Here is a 19,916-nt window from a genome sequence, read left to right on the forward strand (position 1 = left end):
TCTTCTATCTTAAAACAATCTTCCACAGCCTTAGCACAATGAAATTTCTGGTCTCATTGGGTGTTAGCTTCTTTCTTGCTCTTGTCTTTCAAGATCTCCTCTCTCATTCCTTTTTCTTCCTTTGTCCCCAAACTCCAAAAATATCTAATTCAGGTTTTAATATTGATTACTTCTAAATTTGTAAACCCAAACTACTGAAATGTTCAGACAAAAGGGCCTTTTGCTTACCCAAATTAACCTTCTCCAGAAAGCAGCTTTGATTATAAATAGCAAACATACCATCTTCCAATTTACCATAGAAAAAGTTAGTTGCATTTAAGAGTTGTTGAGTAATATAAATGAAAAGTAAAACAGATCTGAAAAATAATTGTAGCTACCAGTTTTTGAATACCTACTGTGGCATCTGCATTATTTTAGGTGATTAGCATAGGTTTAATTCTCACAGAAGCTTTGGAAAGTAAGCAATATTTTACTATTTTATATATGTAGAAACTGAGGCTCAAGAGGACTTCAACTGACATAGTCAAAGTCACCAAATTAAAAAATTGTAGAGCTTAGATCTGGTCTGTCAGATTTCACAGCCTTTTATTTTTCCATTACATTTTACTCGCCCCATGTATTTCGTTTAATTTCTTTTTCAACTCTATTCAACATGGCAAATAACATGTATTACAATTTAACCTTTGGCCAGAAAGGAGAATGTAAAATAGGCATATACAGATAATTTTTTCTCACTCTATTCCTTAGAGAATGTGTTCCTAATTCTTTCATAATTATAATGTGGAGACTTGCATGTATATTTTTAAAAGGGTCAAATTTAGAAAGCTACAGAGCAGAGAAAATAATAAGAAAGAGCGTTTCTGACTTCGTTGCAAGGTAGACAGGCAGGAAGTCTGCATTTCTGAAGAAGAGGGATAATTTAATAACAACGTGATCCTGACATTCATTTTCCTCAGCAGGGCTTGGTCTTTGGATTGACATCTGAAATGCCTTCCCCATCACTGAATGTGAAGGTGTATGTCAGAGTAGAGGGAAATTATAGCCTGTTATAGAGTGAGGAACAGAGATGTTTTGAGGAGCCAGTCTGAGGGAAGTGAAGTGGAAGCAATAGGCAGTGAGTCAGTCATGCAAATGCTAAACCCAGGTGTGGACGCAGAGGTGGTGAATGTCCTCCATGGTTCAAATAAATTCATCTTGGGTCCACTGGGTATTCAGCTCTCTTTGAGGTGGAAAGTGATGTTTGACTTATTGGAACATAAATATTAGTAAATAAACATAGAATAAACAAACATAAATAAACATAGAATAAATAAACATAAAACAGAATCGGCCATTCTCTCTTATAATCCCTGTTTTGGTTTCAAGCATTGTGGTTTATCCGGGGCAAACCCAATTTCTTGTTGAGTAAGCTACTTAACTTTGATCTTGTGCACATTTTCTGTCTACTTGTATTTTTTATACAACAAGGAAGGCATTTGTGGCTTGGGAAGGTTCCCCTCTGGCTAGTTCAGCCTGAGAGATGGCAGAAAGACTGTTGTGTGTATTCTCAGTGTGGGATGAGTTGCAGAAGGGAATGGATTATGATCCAGGTGGAGAAACGTCATGGCTTCTTCTGTGTTTGGTCTTGAATATACTTCACTTTATATTTTGAAGAGAAATCCTAAGTGCGTATCAAATGAAAAACAAAAACAAATTCTAAAGCCAATTTTAATGAATGCTACATTATCTAAGCCTTTGCTTCCTCTATTGGTATGAGGACTAGATACCTGAGATTTCTAAGTCTACCTTGTTAGCTAGGAATAATTTAAATGATAGTTAAAAATATCTCACATATAAGAACCCTTTATATACTAAGCACTGTTTCAAGAGCTTTACATGGATCTGTTTTCCTTAGAATAACCTAAGGAGGAAGTTACTGGCATCTCATTTTACAAATGAGAAAACAGAGGCAAAAAAGCTAAATAGCTGATCTACAGTATAGAAGATGACAAAGGTGGGGTTTGAACTTTAGAAGTCTGGCTCCAAATCCCCTCTTAGCAGACACTATATTTATAAGCATTTTATATAGTATGTATATGTATGTATGTACGGTGAATATCTCTATCTACACGTATATCGTGTTTCATTCTATATGTGGGTGGGAGAGAGAGAAAAAATGAAAAAACAGGAGGGCAAGAGGAACACTTTTTTTTTTTTTTTGAGAGGGAGTCTCACACACTCATTTCCCCAGGCTGGAGTGCAGTCATGTGATCTTGGCTCACTGCAACCTCTGCCTCTTGTGTTCAAGCGATTCTCATGCCTCAGCCTCACAAGTAGCTGGGATTACAGGCGTGTATCACCATGCCTGGCTAATTTTTGTATTTTTAGTAGATACAGGGTTTCGTCATATCAGTCAGTCTGATTTCGAACTCCTGTCCTCAAGTGATCCACCCATCTTGGCCTCCCAAAGTGCTGGGATTACAAGCGTGAGCCACTGTCCCTGGCCCGAGGAGCACTTTTGAATAACTGAATGAAGTTCAAACTGGCTGGATTACAGAGTGAAGTGTGAAGAGTTGTAAGAAATGAGGTTATAAGTGATCAGGAAAGTAAATAAAAAAGACTTTTTTTCTGGTTAGTTAGGGAGTTTGGATTAAAAAAGTCATTAGAGAGTTTAAGAAGGGTTGCTACTTATATGAACAGTGGAGAATAGATTGGAAGGTGGCCGAATCGGGGAAAGAAACCTGGTTAGAAAACTATTGTAATAATCCCTGAGGGACATAATAGCGGCCTGAGAAAACTTGGTGAGTTGCTGAATGCGGGGTATGATGGAGAATGAGCAGTCTGGGATATGAATGGGTTTCTGGGTTTCTGACTTGGACCAATGGCCAGACGAAAATACAACCCTCTGAGATGGGTAAAGAGCCATTTGCAGGGAGAAGACAAATTCAGTTTAGTTATCTAAAGTATGTCCAAGTGCTCAGGAGAAAGTGTTTGAGCTGGAAATATACATTTGGTGATTATTAGTATAGGAATGGTAATTGAAGGTACAGAGTAGAGACCACTGTTGCTCTTGGAATCAGCATAGAGGAGTAATAGAAACAGATGCGTAGAGGAGTCTTAGAAGGAACAGCCACAGAGAAAAAAAGAAAACTAGAAAGCCAACACAAGAGAGTATTTCCGATAGGAGAGAGTGGTCAACAGTGCCAAATATTGTTGGGAGAAGTGTTCACTGTCTGGTGAAATAAGGAAGGTGCCAGCAGCATTGTTGGAATTCAGACCATTGTAGGTGGAAGCGTGAATGGGAGGTGAAGAATTTAAGATAATTAATTATAGTCAACTCATTTAAAGTATTGAGATGGGAAAGTAGGAAAGTAGGAAAGAAGGACTATATAGTAACAGGTAAAGCCTTTCTTATTTTAGTTGGTTGTGTTAGAACATGTATAAGTTTTGACAAAAAGGAGCAAGTAGAGCAAGAAAAATGGAAGCTGTTGGAGAGTGAATGATCAATCCATGTAATCCACCCTTTGAAGAGGTCAGAGAGAATGCAATACAGAGAAGAGACAGAAAATTTAGCCCCAGACAAGGGGAGGGACACCTATGGAGAAAAAGAAGGAAAGAAAAGTTAGTAAGTTTGTAGATTTGTTAGCCAGCAGTTTAAGGGGTCTCTGAAGATGGGAGTTTTTGTAAAGAAAGAGGTAAGATCATCTTCTGAGAGTGAAGGAAGTGGCTGTAGAATTGGAGAACTGAATTTTGAAAAATTTTCAAAATTTTGCAGAATATAAAAATAGGTAATATAAAAATAGAGAATGGGAGAAGGAGAGAACTGACTAGAGAAATAAAGTATTGTTGGATGGTATTGAGGATTCTACTGAAGTTGAAAAACACGAATGGATTTGTAGTGGCACCAATCTGTACAGTTGTGCGAATTTTTTTTTTTTTAGATGGAGTCTTGCTATGTCACCAGGCTGGAGTGCAGTGGCCCAATCTCGGCTCCCTGCAACCTCCCCTTCCTGGGTTCAAGCGATTCTCCTGCCTCAGCCTCCCGAGTAGCTGGGATTACAGGCATGTGCCACCATCACCAGCTAATTTTTGTATTTTTAGTAGAGATGGGGTTTCACCATGTTGGCCAGGATGGTCTTCGTCTCCTGACCTGGTGATCTGCCCGCCTTGCCCTCCCAAAGTGCTGGGATTACAGGCATGAGCCACCGCGCCCAGCCAGTTGTGCGATTTTCTGGAGCAGTGCTAAAATGCTTGACTTAGCAAGCCTGGGCTGGGTTTTTGCCAGGAAAAGCATGATAGCAGGTCATCTAGGCAAGGAAGTTAAATCCATTGGCAAGAGAATGGTTGAAGTCATGAGCCAAGATGCCTAAGCTGAAACAGGAAGGAAGTGAAAAAACTTAAAAGTACTGAGAGCGAGAAAGGGGGAGAATAAGTGGAAGGACGTGTTTCTATAATGTTAAATAATAGATGTGACAATAATAAAATGAGAGTTAAAAGAATAAGAGATGTTGGAATATAGGATGGTTGAATTTGGGATTTCAGAGGAAGAATCAGTCTTGGAGAATTCAGGATCTAAGCTGGAAGAAGGAGGGTATTAATTAAGGAAAATTTAATAAGACCACATCACTTTGAGAAGGATGATTCCTGCAGCAATGTGTAGGTAGATAGGAGTGAGAAGCTGCTGAACTAAAGACAGGCTTATTTGTATTTGAATTGTGGCTATAAAGATAGGGGGAAATAGGCTAATTGGGGTTTTTTTTTTTTTTTTTGCATTGAAAGGGATATATTTAACTTCTCTTTCTCCAAAGAGATAATAAACTAATTTTTTTAAGTCAATAATGTATATGTGTGTATGTGTATACATGTATATATGTATATATACACACACACACACACACATATATATATTCTCCCAGCCCAAGCTGAATTTTTGCATCTAACTTTTAAACAAACCAATTTCATAATGTAATGGAAATAATACTCTAATAAAAGATTTGCTTAAATCCATCTTCTTATCTTTTTAGCATGCATATCTAATACTCAATAGGGGGTAGTGATAACAGTCATATTATATTTTCTGGCATTTTGGTATATTTCTTTCTTGTATTTTTTGACTGGGCATATACTTGCATGATTGTAGTTAATAGCATTTTCACACTTATACCTGTTTTCTTTTTTTTTTTTTTTTTTTTGAGACGGAGTCTTGCTCTGTCACCCAGGCTGGAGTGCAGTGGCCGGATCTCAGCTCACTGCAAGCTCCGCCCCCCGGGTTTACGCCATTCTCCTGCCTCAGCCTCCCGAGTAGCTGGGACTACAGGCGCCCGCCACCTTGCCCGGCTAGTTTTTTGTATTTTTTAGTAGAGGCGGGGTTTCACTGTGTTAGCCAGGATGGTCTCGATCTCCTGACCTCGTGATCCGCCCGTCTCGGCCTCCCAAAGTGCTGGGATTACAGGCTTGAGCCACCGCGCCCGGCCACCTGTTTTCTTATTTAATGTGACAACATGAATATTTTGCCTTCACAAGCATTATTTAGTATGACTGTGTAATATTGTCATTTTCTTTCCTTTTAGTTTTCAAAAAAGTATATCATTTCCATCAGTTCAATTTTCTCCGTCCTTATGCTTTGATCTCAAACACAGACGTATATATATATGTATAAATAATAAAAACACAAATGCTTGTGGAAGGAGAGTTCCCAATTTGAATATTTATATAGAACAAACACAGTGAGAGGGAGTCTTTTTGCTTGTTTTGTTTTATTCCCACAGGGACCGACATTTTTAGCAAATTAGTTGTCTATAATTTTACCAAATCAAGAGATTTTTACATAAAGAGTCAAATTTATCCCTTGGAAAAAATCAGACAATTTGTCAATACTAGAACCTGTAGTTACACCTAGTGACTGTCTAGTGGATTTGAGTGTTGTGTGTCTCTTTTAGACAGGGTGTGTGTTCACTTTTTCATCACCATGCTGTCCACTGGAGGTTTCCAACATTGATATTACTTGCCAGGGATGTGGGCATTTCATTTTGACACTTGATCTAGAGTAAAATAAAGGATAAATGAATGATGTCTTTTCAATAAAAACTGAAGCTGTCACTTCTCATTTAGCTACATGTGACTAACCTATTGTCTACTTTAAAATTCTTTTGGGGTGGCCCTTCTATCTAGCAAAGAAAAAAATGCAATTTTAGCATTTATCCAAGTGAAATAGAATTAGAAAATTAAATCCACTACAGATCACATACAACATTCCAAAACAAAGTCCAAAAGAGCTAATTGTTTCATATCACCTATTTGCATCTCTGTTCCCCTTTATTAGATGAAAAATCAAGAACCAAATTCTTTCTAGTTCTCTGTCAGTGTAAACTTTTGTTAATTTGCTCACTTCTGGGCCAAATGTTGACATTAAAGGAACACAGAAGTTGTTTGTACCTAAACGTGTTTTGTGAATCACTTGGGATTGCCATTGTTGGTACCATGTGTCCTGCTTAATAAAAAATAATCATGGAATGAACTCTTTCCTTATAATCATACAGGTCTAGTCTTAATGAGAGTCACAGTTGCTTTGTGCCAATGAAGAGCTTTTCTCTTTGGTAAGATTGCATGAAGAAAGTACCCATGATAAAGCATACAAAAGTATCTTGGGTATTTCCAAGGCTTAATTTAGTCATAGCAAAATTTTTCATTTTCTTTGTAGGTGAAAATAAATAATGACTTTAATTATGAATTTTACAATAGTACTTGGTCTTATGTAAAACATACGTCGACAGAACATACATCATCTAGTCGGAAGCGCTCCTTTTTAAGATCTTCATCATCATCTTCACACAGTTATTCTTCACAGACCAATGAAATCCATAAACGAAAGGTTAGTATAAAATGTCAACTAACTTTTCCGTGTTTTCCTGTTCTTAAGTATTGCTTACATTAATAAACTTGTATTTATCAAAAGGATCAGCTTTCATAATAAAATTAGTAATAGTAATAGCATTTCCTTTAAGAGACAATGTAGTATCTGTCTCTAAAAATACAATATTGTCTCATGAAATCTCTTTGATAATATATTTATTTGTACTGGCCAGGCTCAGTGGCTCACGCCTATAATCCCAGCACTTTGGGAGGCCAAGGTGAGTAGATTGCTTGAGCTTGAGCTCAGAAATTTGGGACCAGCCTGGGCAACATAGCAAGACCCTGTCTCTATAAAAATACAAAAATTAGCTGAGCATGGTGGTGCACGACTGTAGTCCCAGCTACTCAGGAGGCTGAGGTGGAAGGATCACTTGAGCCTTGGAGGGAGAGGATGCAGCGAGCCAATATCACATCACTGCACTTCAGCCTGGGCAACAGAGTGAGACCCTGTCTCAAAAAAAATACACACATATATATGTATATTTATTTATAGTTTTAAACTTCTCATTAAAAGTATTTGTTTTTATTTGAAGATGTTTACAAAGCCCTTATTACCTTGAAATCTTCTATTTTAAATGATCTTAAATTTCTTAAATTTGTGATTACTGGTAATACTATTTTAAGTGTCATATACAATTTTAAAAATATAATTAATGCTTATATATGCTTCTTAAATGCAAATGCTAGAGTCTTTTTAGAAGGTGCATGAAGATAAAGGAGTTTAAAAACACTTTACTAAAGATAAAAGACTTTAAAAATAGTTTATTACTTTTGAGATACCAACATTTTTATCTAAGAAAGTTAAAAGACTTATTTTTAAATACTTCATTGTTTTGAAATACCAAAACTTTCCTCTTGAGAAACCTGAATAGTAGAGATGGACTGTACTAATTAATATACAGTTATGGCTGAATAACTTTTTAGGCTGATCATTATTCACAATCTGAACATTTCATCTCATTCTTAAAGTTAGTAACTTGAATAATAAATCACTTAGGAAAATATAAGGTATATTGGTTTTATTCGTTTTATGACTAAGAAGCTGACTATGGAACTATGAGTTGTAAAAACATTTACTGTCTCCACATTACATTGTTCACACAGTGGGGATTTGGCAAAAGTAGATCTGTGATCTGTCTTGGATGTAATGAAAAGATGCTTAGGAAGTGTTTAAAAGACCTCATTATAAAGTAGCTTAACCTGCAAATACGCTAGCATGGGAGATAAATGATACCTACAAGTCATTGTCAAAATGTGGACCATAGGGACACATTATTTTATATACTTATATTTATCAGTTGATGGATTCATTCTCCTTTTCTAGTTGAAGATGGCATAGCAACTTGGTCTTGGGATTTTGGAGGTTATGTAGGAAATTACCATATAATTTCTTCACCTGTAATATCAGCACTTTGGGAGGCTGAGGCAAGCAGATCACTTGAGGTCAGGAGTTCAAGACCAGCCTGGCCAACATGATGAAACCCTACCTCTACTAAAAATACAAAAATTATCTGGGCATAGTGATGCACACTTGTAATTCCAGTTACTCGAGTGGCTGAGGCAAGACAAAGCTGAATTCTCCTGAATTAATTCTGAACCCTGAATTAATGCTTTGTTGATTTCATATTGAGAGAAGGGTCCTCACTATCTGTCCAGATGTAGGAGGGGATGGTGGTGGCCTAACATGGTGTTAGTCCGATTTTTCTTTCTTTTTTTTTTTTTTTTTTGATATGGAGTCTCACTCTGTTACCCAGGCTGGAGTGCAGTGGTGTGATCATGGCTCACTGCAATCACTGCCTCCTGGGTTCAAGCGATTTTTCTACCTTAGCCACTTGAGTAGCTGGGATTACAAGCATACACCACCATGGCATGATAGTTTTTGTATTATTAGTAGAGACAGGGTTTCATCACGTTGACCAGGCTGGTCTCAAGTGCTCTGCCTGCCTCAGCCCAACAAAGTGCTGAGATTATAGGAGTGAGCCACCTTGCCTGGCCATTACTCAGATATTATTAGTATTTGAGACTCCAAGTATTCCTGATTGCATCCAGTAAGTGGGTCCATAGGAGTGCTCATCATGCATCAAAAATAAAAAATTCATGTAGTCTGGGTTGATTGGAGGTGAAAGTTGATGAAGATATAGAACAGAGAACTATTTCCATTGCCTTTTTATCTTCCACCTAAAACTCCTTGTACTCTTTCTTCTTTCCATAGAGTTATCAATTGTTGGTTGTTGAGAACACAGTTGAAGTGGCTCAGTTCATTAATAACAATCCAGAATTTTTACAACTTGCTGAGCCATTCTGGAAGGAGCTTTCCCACCTCCCCTCTCTGTATGACTACAGTGCCTACCGAAGATTAATCGACCAGTATGGGACACATTTTCTGCAATCTGGGTCATTAGGAGGAGAATACAGAGTTCTATTTTATGTGGACTCAGAAAAATTAAAACAAAATGGTATAGTATTAAAAAATTTGTTGTCTAAAAGCATTTCTGGGATTTTAATGAGGAAATAACATGTAGTTAATGTAACTTTTGAGCTTTAAAATTTGACAAATAAAGATTTAAATTGCAAAGGAATCCAAAATTGCAAGAAAGTATTATTCTCTACTTAAAATCTTATATGGTTTAAGAAAAGCCTGTATACTCTTTTGTATAGTACCTTGGAGCTAAATTGTTATCATTATTGGCTATTTCTAGAGGGTACTGGCTGAGTTTTTAGAATGCTTTTTAAATTTTCCACTTTCTCAGACTAAACAGTATTTCTCAAGAAAAATTAAATGAGGAATTTAGTAATGTTTCAGAAATCAAAAAGTTTAAATAAGTATTTCATTTACCTTTGTTTTTTACCACTCACATTCTTTTAAAAAAATCTGCTTTGAGTATCATAAGTTTGTTTACTACTTAATACTTGTAACAATAGCTTAAATTGATGGGTTACCTTCCTCATGACAAGTGAGTTACATATGTTAGTAATAATCCTTACTACTACCCAATGAGATGGGCATTATAATCTCTGTCCCACAGATTGAGAAATAGAGACTCAATGCTATTATGAGATTTATCCAAGGTCACGAAGATTGCAAGGAGGGTATTTAAGGCTGGGTCTAACCGGCCTCAAAGTCAGTTTAGCTTATTCCTTATGCTATGTCATTGCTAAAATTGCCTGATTTTGGTTAGAATCAGGACATGCCCCTGAATTAATGCTTTGTTGATTTCATATTGAGAGAAGGTTCCTTACTCTCTGTCTAGATGTGGGAAGGGATGGTGGTGGCTTAACATCCACTCCTCCAAGTCAAACCTTTTTTTCCCTAACTTTGTCTTTTAGCCGATGCTCACATTTCCGTCTCTATTCCAAATCCCTTCTTCAAGGTCTTTCTCTTCAGAAAAGATTCTGTTACAACCTTGGAGAAGAATAAGATCTCTTACATAAGATTCAGAAGAAGTCTTAATAGCTTTTTAAATTGGTAAACTATAATATTTTTTCGTTTCCATTGAGCTGTTTTTCTGTAGGTCTCTACCACATACAATTTCACTAGAATTTGATCTTTTCAAATCTTATAGGTTGGAAATAAGTGCACAAGTACAGGTTTTTGTAGCAAAGAGGAAGGACACGATTTCTTGGAGAATCAATCCAGCAAGTAGCTCAATCTAAATTCAGTTTTACTTCTTTTTATTGCACTTAAAAGAAATGGAGGGGATTTAAAAAAAAAACATTCCAAGCTGCTAAAATTTTATTTTTCAGTAAAAATTTTACTCTTGAGCAGTTTATGTTTTTCCTAAAATTTTTATTTAAATATAACCATAACTTCTGGGATACAATGGTGCCCCAAATAGTTGTTCTTTAAGAAACATTAAGGTTATTGTAATATAGTTAGTAAAATGAGAAAATACATTTGCACATTTTATTATTTTCTATCCTGGTTTTAAAAAATGCTTTGGCAAAACTCTACTTGATAATGAGTAGAAATGATCACATTCTAAGGTTATAAGTCATGGAAAGGAGTTGTTGGAAGTCACAGATGTTAAAGATGGAGAGACTGAACTTGAGTTTCAGGAGTTAATTCCTGTGGAAACAGAAGCCAACTTTGGGAGCTTTAAGTAGATTTGCTGGAAGAAGCTGTCATGCTGCTACTTTTATCGATTTATTTTATGCCTAAGAAGCTGACTGTAAATGGGTGAAAGATGTCACTCTTTGGGGTCTTCAATTTCTACTCCCTGCATCTTTTTATGTAGAAATCCCTCCTGCCTCCCCTCTGAAGCTTATAGAAGGAAAATAACAAAAGTTGAATACCATTTTTTTCTGATCTTTGACTCTTCTAAAGCGCTTGAAAATGTTCATATCATAAGACTCTTGACTAGATGGCCATAGTAGCAGGGCTACTTATCCCTACTCTCATATCTGAAGATCTTCAAGGAATGCAGAAATTAAACATGTCTCTTTTACATTTTTTTCCCCTAGATTTTGGTTCAGTAGAAGAAAAGAAATGTAAATCCTCAGGTTGGAGCTTTATCATTAAGTTTTCAAGTCATGGATGCAAGGAACTGGAAAAGGCTTTAAAAGCTTCTTCAGGTAAATGAAAAAAGAGCAATTTGCATTGCAAGCTTAACTTCTTTTTTTAAAAACTTTTAAGTTCAGGGGTACATGTGAAGTTATGTTGGTAAACTTGTGTCATGGGGCTTTGTTGTACAGATTATTTTGTTACTCAGGTATTAAGCCTAGTACTCACTTTTTTTTTCCTGATCTTCTCCCTTCTCCCACTCTGCACTATCCAAAAGGCCCCAGTGTGTGTTGTTCACCTGTCTATTTCCATGTATTCTCATCATTTGGCTCCTGCATATATGTGAAAACATGCAATGTTTAGTTTTCTTTTCTTGCTTTAGTTCACTAAGAATAATGGCTTCCAGCTCCATCCATGTCCCTGCAAAGGACATGATCTTATTCTTTTTTTATGGCTCCATAGTATTCTATGATGTATATGCACCACATTTTCTATATCCAGTCTATCATTGATGGGCATTTAGATTGATTCCATGTCTTCACTATTATGAATAATTACAAGCTTAACCTCTACTCCGGTCTTCTATTGTTAATTCGGCTTTTGAGGCTTTATCAGGTGTTCTACTTTGTGTTTTAAAAAAATCTATTTGGCAATTTTTGCCTCTGCTTTCTCTTTCATATGTCATGGTAGTGAGACATCACACAGGTTAAGAAGTTCACCAGGTTATCTCCTCTGTATTATAAATATGTTATCAGTGTGCAGCCCTTTTCTCCCTTATGATGATTGGCAAACAAGCCTAGACAAGTGACATTATCAAGAGACGGTTCAGTTTCACTTGCTGACATGGCTACTCCGTGGAGGTCAGGTTTTTGGTGTATGCTGGTTGGCAGTGGAGACGGAGGAAAGGTGGTATGCTAGTCTTTGGGTGATTGAAGAGGGACTGAAAGGGTAAACTGATCTATACTGTGAAGGTACCATGTTAAAGAGTTTGGATTTCATTCTGATGGCTATTGGGTTCCATTAAAATATTTAATACATGGAGTGATGAGATAAAAGATTACCTAAGTAAAGTTGTAGAGAATAAAGAACAGTGGAGAAAGAAACATTTGGCAGGATTGAAAAACAAGAGATGGAAAGTAAAGGAGGAGTGAGGTCAACAGAGTGAAGATAAGGACCAAAAAATGTTCACTGGATTTGGTGATTAACACTTAGTTGCTGCTTTTGAGAAGTGTCTGTTCATGTCTTTTGTCCATTTTTAATGGGGTTATTTATTTTTTACTTGTTAAGTTGTTTAAGTCCCTTATAGATTCTGAATATTAGACTTTTATCAGAAGCATAGTTTGCAAATATTTTTTCCAATTTTGTAGGTTGTCTGTTATACATTGATAGTTTCTTTTGCTGTGCAGAAGCAGAAACAGGAAACCAAATACTGCATGTTCTTACTTTTAAGTGGGAGTTAAACATTGGATGCTTATGGACATAAAAATGGCAACAATTGTCACTGGGGACTGCTAGACAAGAGAGGGAGGGAGGAATCAAGGGTTGAAAAACTAACTGTTGGGTACTTACGCTCACTACCTGGGTGTTGGGATCAATCGTACTCCAAAGCTCAGTATCACATAATCCACCCAGGTAACAAACCTGAACATGTACCCCATGAATCTAGAATAAAGGTTGAAAAGAAAGTTACTTTTAAAGGAAGAGATTCCGAAGTATAGTAGGGATGGAGGTGAGACTGCATTTCATTGGGTGAGGCCATAGATTGAACAGTATCAGAGCTTAAATCCTCTTGGGGTAATGGCAAAGGTGGACACTGATCCATGTGTCATAGTTCTCGGTGAAGAAGCAGGGATTCTTGGGATATTGGTAGATGAATGCAAGAAGGAGGAAGATGAGTAGTAAAACCAGGTTTATGTACTCATTCACTTACTTCATTCATCAACTATTTATGGAGTCTGTGGTATGTGTCAGGAATTGTTTTAGACACTCAAGATATAGCCGTGAATATGCCAGAGAAAGTGCTTCTTCATGGAGTTGACATGTCAGAAGAGGAAAAGGTTTTGAATGAAGTGGAAAAAGAAGGATCTGAACATGGAAATGGAAGTGAGAGCTTTGAGAAGATGTTGACATCAGTCCTCAGCTGGGCTGGCAGTTGGAAGCCGCTTACCAATTTTATTTTATTTCACATTTAACAAATACAGGGCACCTACTATGTGCCAGCACAATTTTAAGCGATTTACAATAATTAACCAGTGTACTCCTCCTACCTATGTGTTAAGTATTATTCATATTAACATTTTACAGTCAGGGACACTGAGGCCCAGAAATGTTGTCCAAGATTATAGTTCATAAGAAATAGATATGAAATGCAAATGCATAAAATCTGGCTTAACAGTCTGGGGTCTTGACTGTTGCACGGGGCTGCCTTTTCTAGGGGAAAAGAGTTAGCTGGAACAGAGATCTCACTGGGGTATGGAAAGGGAGGCTAAAGCCTTAAAAAAAAACAACGTAATGGTAGAATCTGTAATTCTTAAATAGGTGTGCTGGCTAAGGCAGTGATTCTCAAACTTTAGTATGCATGACGATTACCTGGGGGATTCTCTTAAAGTGCTGATTCCCAAGGTTGTTCATTCTCTCAGATATTCTCCTGTAGGTCTTGGTGTGGGCTAAGAAATCCGCAGTTCCCTCAGATGATTGTGATTCAGTAATACAGGGATGGGACTTTGTGATTCACTGCATTAAAAAGGGTAACTATGTATATATTTAAAACACAGCTAAGAATGAAGATGAGGAAGCATCAGGTAATTTGTTAAAACTATGAAGATTTACAGGCACAGAAAGTCAAATATTGCATGTTCTCATACGTGAAAGCTAAAAAAATTGATCTTATGGAGATAGAGTAGAACGATAATTATCAGAAGTTGGGGAGGAGGAGGGGTCAATGAAGAGAGGTTGCTTAATGGGTATAAACCTGTAGTTAGGTACAAGGAATAAATTTGGCCAGGTGCCACCTGCAATCCCAGCACTTTGGCAGGCTGAGGCGGGTGGATCATGAGGTCAAGAGATCGAGACCATCCTGGCCAACAAGGTGAAACCCCGTCTCTACTATAAATACAAAAAATTAGCTGGGTGTGGTAGCTCATGCCTATAGTCCCAGCTACTCGGGAGGCTGAGGCAGGAGGATTGCTTGAACCTGAGAGGCGGAGGTTGCAGTGATCTGAGATAGTGCCACTGCACTCCAGCCTGGTGACAGAGCAAGACTCTGTCTCAAAAAAAAAAAAAAAAAAAAGGAAATAAATTCTAGTGTTTGACAGCACAGTCAGGTGGCTATAGTTAACGATAATTTACTGTGAATTTTAAAATAGCTAGAAGACAAGATTTGAAATGCTCTCAACACAAACAAATGATAAGGTGATGGATATCCTAAATATCCTGATTTGATCATTACACATTCTATGCATGTATCAAAATATCACATGCGCCCCATAAATATGTACCATTATTATGTATAAATAAAAAATAAAAAAGCAAAAAAAAAAAAAAAACACTGTCAGGCTTTAATGATTTCTGACTATGAGTACAATATGATCATTTTATGAAATTGCAAAATTTGGACAATTACAAGGAAATGAAAACCACTCAAAATCTGATCTACCAGATTGGAAATTTCTTGTCATGACCATTACAAATGGAGATAAAGTATTTCTAAATTTATGAGGCACATAAGTGGGAAAAAAGCTTCCATTAGCATTTCACACTTTTCAGAACACTTTTCATGTGTTAAGTAATAGATTCCTGTTAATTAACAGCTTATTTTACTCATTGTTAGTATACCAGATGCAATAAACTGTTTTCCTTCTGATATTTTATTATGAAAATTTTAAAACATATAGACAAGAATGTTGTAATAAATACCCATATACCGATTTCCTATATACAATTAACATTTTGTAATTTTACTACATACATGTACATATATTATTTATAATATTGACTGATTATTTGAAATATATATTATGTATTTAAAGTGTTTATAATATTTGCTGAACTATTGGGAAGTAAGTTTCAGATATCATAACACTTCATCACTAAATATATGCATGTATCATCTAAGAAGAACATTCTCTTGCATAATGAGATGCTCACACTAAAAATATAAAGAGTACGAACAATAACTCCCTAATATCATCTACTCTCAGGCAAGAGCTGTTTTTCTTTTTAAAAAAATATACCTTAGTTTTGGCTGGGCACAGTGGCTCACGCCTGTAATCCCAACACTTTGGGAGGCTGAGGCAGTCAGATGACTTGAGGCCAGGAGTTTGAGACCAGCCTGGCCAACCTGGTGAAACCCCATCTCTACTAAAAATACAAAAATTGGCCGGGCGCGGTGGCTCAAGCCTGTAATCCCAGCACTTTGGGAGGCCGAGACGGGCGGATCACGAAGGTCAGGAGATCGAGACCATCCTGGCTAACACAATGAAACCCCGTCTCTACTAAAAAAAATACAAAAAAAAATTAGCCGGGCGAGGTGGCGGGCGCCTGTAGTCCCAGCTACTCGGGAGGCTGAGGCAGGAGAATGGCGTAAACCCGGGAGGCGGAGCTTGCAGTGAGCCGAGATAGCGCCACTGCACTCCAGCCTGGGCGACAGAGCGAGACTCCGTCTCAAAAAAAAAAAAAAAAAAAAAAAAAAAAATACAAAAATTAGCCAGGTGTGGTGGCTTACACCTATAGTCCTAGCTACTCAGGAGGCTGAGGCAGGAGAATTGCTTGAACCCGGGGGGCAGAGGTTGCAATGAGCATGCCACTGCACTCCAGCCTGGGCTACAGAGTGAGACTCTGTCTCAAAAAAAATATATATATATAAAAAAATAAAAAGAAAACCACCAAAAATAAAATAAATATACCTTAGTTTTTAGAGCAGTTTTAGGTTCACAGCACAATTGAGTGCAAAGTACAGAGAGTTCCTGTATGTCCTCTGCTCCCACACAGGCAAAGCCTTCCCCACTGTCAACATCTCCCATCAGAGTGGAACATTTGTTACAGTGGATGAACCTACATTGACACATTGTCATCCAAAGTCCATAATTTACATTAGGGTTCATTCTTGGTGTTGAGCATTTAATGACTTTTGACAAATGTATAATGACATGTGCCCTCCATTGTAGTATTATACAGAACAGTGTCACTGCCCTAAATATCCTTTGTGCTCTGCCTATTCATCCCTCCCTTCTTCCTGGCCACAATTTGTCTTTTGACTGTTTCCATAGTTTGGCTTTTTCCAGGATGTCATACAGTTTGATAGATTTTTTTTTTTTTTAATACTTGATAGACTTTTCACTTTTCATTTGCTTTCTTCTGTATAGGAACCCAAAACAATGTGTTGCGAGGAGACCCGTTCATCAGAGGGGGAGGTGCCGGCTTCATATCTGGCCTTAGTTACCTAGAGCTGGACAATCCTGCTGGAAACAAAAGGCGATATTCTGCCTGGGCAGAATCTGTGACCGATCTTCCTGAAGTCATAAAACAAAAGGTATATCATGCTTTGTTTAAAGCAATAGGAAGCAGTCATGTTTATTTGCATGAGGAAAATGAAGGTGGTTAAATCAAGATGGTTAAACAGACATGGCTGTAATTAGCATTTTCTGTATCCCAATTATATTTTGTAGAGTAAAATGAATGAACACATAATAATAAGAAACAGAAGGTGTGTTATTCAATTTTAGTAGCAAATGTTAAATGTCTTGAAACTTCCAAGAGAAATTAATGACAAAATTTGCATTTTTAACTTTCAATCTAAGTTTGATTATGTTTTCCTTGGTCCCGAATTCAGAGGAGTTATAGATTCTTGCAAGGGGAAGGCATGTAAGTTTGCCTTCTGTTATGTTCCTATCACCTTTCTTTGTGTGGCCATGGCTTGTGGGCTCCTGAAGTCATACAAATTAGGATAGTAACAAGTTGGCTGGCAGAATTTTAAGATGTTTTATTGTTATCATCAGTTCTTTTATATTGCAACATACGTGTTTCCAAAAATCATTGAGCTATGCAAAATTGCACAATAAAGGGCTTATAGAAAAAAAATCAGGTTAGAGACACAGCACTGAAATTTATCATCTGTGACACTCATATGAAAAAGATAGGTGCCAATAAAAATAGTTGCCTGGTTTTACACATGTTAAATTATTAAAAATGTATCTATACTACAATAAGTGTGGTGCATTACTTAGAAAAAGACCTGAAGCTTTCTGGGTGCTGGAAGGGTTACGGCTTGTGAGTTACCGTGAAGTGGTAGAAGAACAGCAGTCAAAAACCCGACAGACGTTTGTAACAGCAGATGTGAACAGGTATAGTTTATAATGCAGGAAATGAACTGACACAGATGTTGAGGGGTGTGTGAGTGAGTGTCTGTGTGTGTCCATGCACATGAGTACGCATGAGTTTTGTGTATTCCTATGTGGCTTGTTTCAGCTGTGTGAAGCATTTTGTGTTCACCCTGTGTTTCATGTGGATATAGTTGTACATAAGAAAACCCCAAATCTGTGCTATGCTCAGAATTTTCACAGTATATCAATCTCAATGGAAAAAATTCACCTTATCAAAACAAACATTATAGCAGAACCGATTCCATGATCTATTCCCTGCATGAAAGTCAATGTCCCAGGCAAAGCCTGATTTTCAGAGATACATTTTATAAACTCAAAAATTGCAATAGGTCCTCAAGTACTCTCCTAACCCCCATACAGTACCCATTGGCTTCTAAATACGGGTGAGGGAGGGAGGATGAATTTTTCCTAGAAAGTCTTATCTTAAAGGACCATCTGTTAATATTCGAAATGGCCTATCATTGTCAGCATCCCATACAAATCTTCAGAAACTCTTGATTAGATTAAATTATTGATTAGAGAAAGACACATGTTCTTTAACAGTGTCTACGTACTTTTCCACATAGGACTATAAATTTTCATATTTATGCTAACTTTTTAGCAGGGCAAAAAGGGAACAGAGAAAGAAAAGGCACTATGCAGGTACAGGTATATGACTATGCAAAGCCATTGTGTTCGGAAGAGCTTGGGCTCTTAGGAACCAATGGTGCCTATCTCTTCCCAGTCCAGGCATCATGGTGGTAGCCTGAAATTGACTATGGTGAGAGTAGCTACACTGCAGAAACTGGTAAATGCTATAAAGCAAAGACGTTTTTGTTCCTGGGAGAGCAGACTGTTAAAGTTGAGTTAGTACATCTGTGATTTCACAGTTGCTTTTCTTCTGAAATAGCCAACGCAGAGTAATAATGTTTACCTGTTTTAAATTTCTCCTTGAGGAAAGAATCCATGATTTCCACTAAGAGATATGTTAAATCTCTCAGTCAGGAAATTTAATTCTAAATTTAATTTCACTTGCTTCTTTGCTGTAATTTAAGTACATTTCCTTTTCTTCTGTCTTCAGTAGGGGTGGTAATGTATTATTATCTTCAAAATAATCTTCCATTAACTAGAAAATGAATGACCTTTTTTATTTTATTTTATTTTATTTGAGACGGAGTTTCACTCCTGTTGCTCAGGCTGGAGTGCAATGGCACAATCCTGGCTCACCGCAAACTCTGCCTCCCAGGTTCAAGTGATTCTCCTGCCTCAGCCTCCTGAGTAGCTGGGATTACAGGCATGAGCCACCACACCTGGCTAATTTTGTATTTTTAGTAGAGATAGGGTTTCTCCATGTTGGTCAGGCTGGTCTCGAACTCCCGACCTCAGGTGATCCCCCCTGCCTCAGCCTCCCAAAGTGCAGGGATTACAGGTGTGAGTCATAGCGTCTGGCCTGGTTTTTTTTTGTTTTTGTTTTCGTTTTTTTTTTTTAATCTTATGCATGCACAAAAGATACATAAAAAATTCTTCCCCCATCTGACCCTAATTTTCCTTAAGTTTGTCTTGATTTTGTTGCAAAGAGAGTGCACTGTTTTCTTTTGTATTTGAATAAAAAACAATTGTAACAAACTTACCAGTGGCTTTTGATTTTGTTTTAATGAGAGTCGTGCCTAAACATGAAAAGCAAAATATTCTTGCCTAAATCCCTGATTACTGACTATGATGTCTTTATTTCTATAGCTGACACCTTTATATGAGCTGGTAAAGGAAGTACCTTGTGCCTCTGTGAAAAAACTATACCTGAAACGGGCTCTTGAAGAGTATCTGGATGAATTTGACCCCTGTCATTGCCGGCCTTGTCAAAATGGTGGTTTGGCCACTGTTGCGGGGACCCATTGTCTGTGCCATTGCAAACCATACACATTTGGGGCGGCGTGTGAGCAAGGAGTCCTCGTAGGGAATCAAGCAGGTCAGTGGGGTGAATTTTCTCTAGTCACCCTGTACACACTGAAAGGGAATTACCCTGTTTCTCTGCTCCTTGAGATGCTTCATCTTTGAAGAGATGAAGTCTCAAATGAATTTAGAATCCTCCTTCCCTTTCCTACTTTCAGATTATAGCTACTGTGATTAAGGCTCTTCCTGTTATCTCTATTTATCCATCTGAACTA

General features: G+C 37.3%; 1 protein-coding gene across 1 annotated transcript in view; it reads left to right on the forward strand.

Annotated features, from left to right (window-relative positions):
* C7 (complement C7) overlaps window positions 1–19,916 on the forward strand; it is an 81,876-nt gene that overhangs the window by 30,279 nt on the left and 31,681 nt on the right. Inside the window, exons 7-11 of the mRNA XM_001085533.5 lie at window positions 6,680–6,850; window positions 9,104–9,347; window positions 11,353–11,463; window positions 16,756–16,922; window positions 19,489–19,717. Of these exons, the coding sequence (XP_001085533.5) occupies window positions 6,680–6,850; window positions 9,104–9,347; window positions 11,353–11,463; window positions 16,756–16,922; window positions 19,489–19,717 (922 nt within the window). The remainder of the gene's footprint in view (window positions 1–6,679; window positions 6,851–9,103; window positions 9,348–11,352; window positions 11,464–16,755; window positions 16,923–19,488; window positions 19,718–19,916) is intronic.

This window comes from Macaca mulatta, chromosome 6 (assembly GCF_049350105.2).
Source record: "Macaca mulatta isolate MMU2019108-1 chromosome 6, T2T-MMU8v2.0, whole genome shotgun sequence".
Classification (NCBI taxonomy): Eukaryota; Metazoa; Chordata; class Mammalia; order Primates; family Cercopithecidae; genus Macaca; species Macaca mulatta.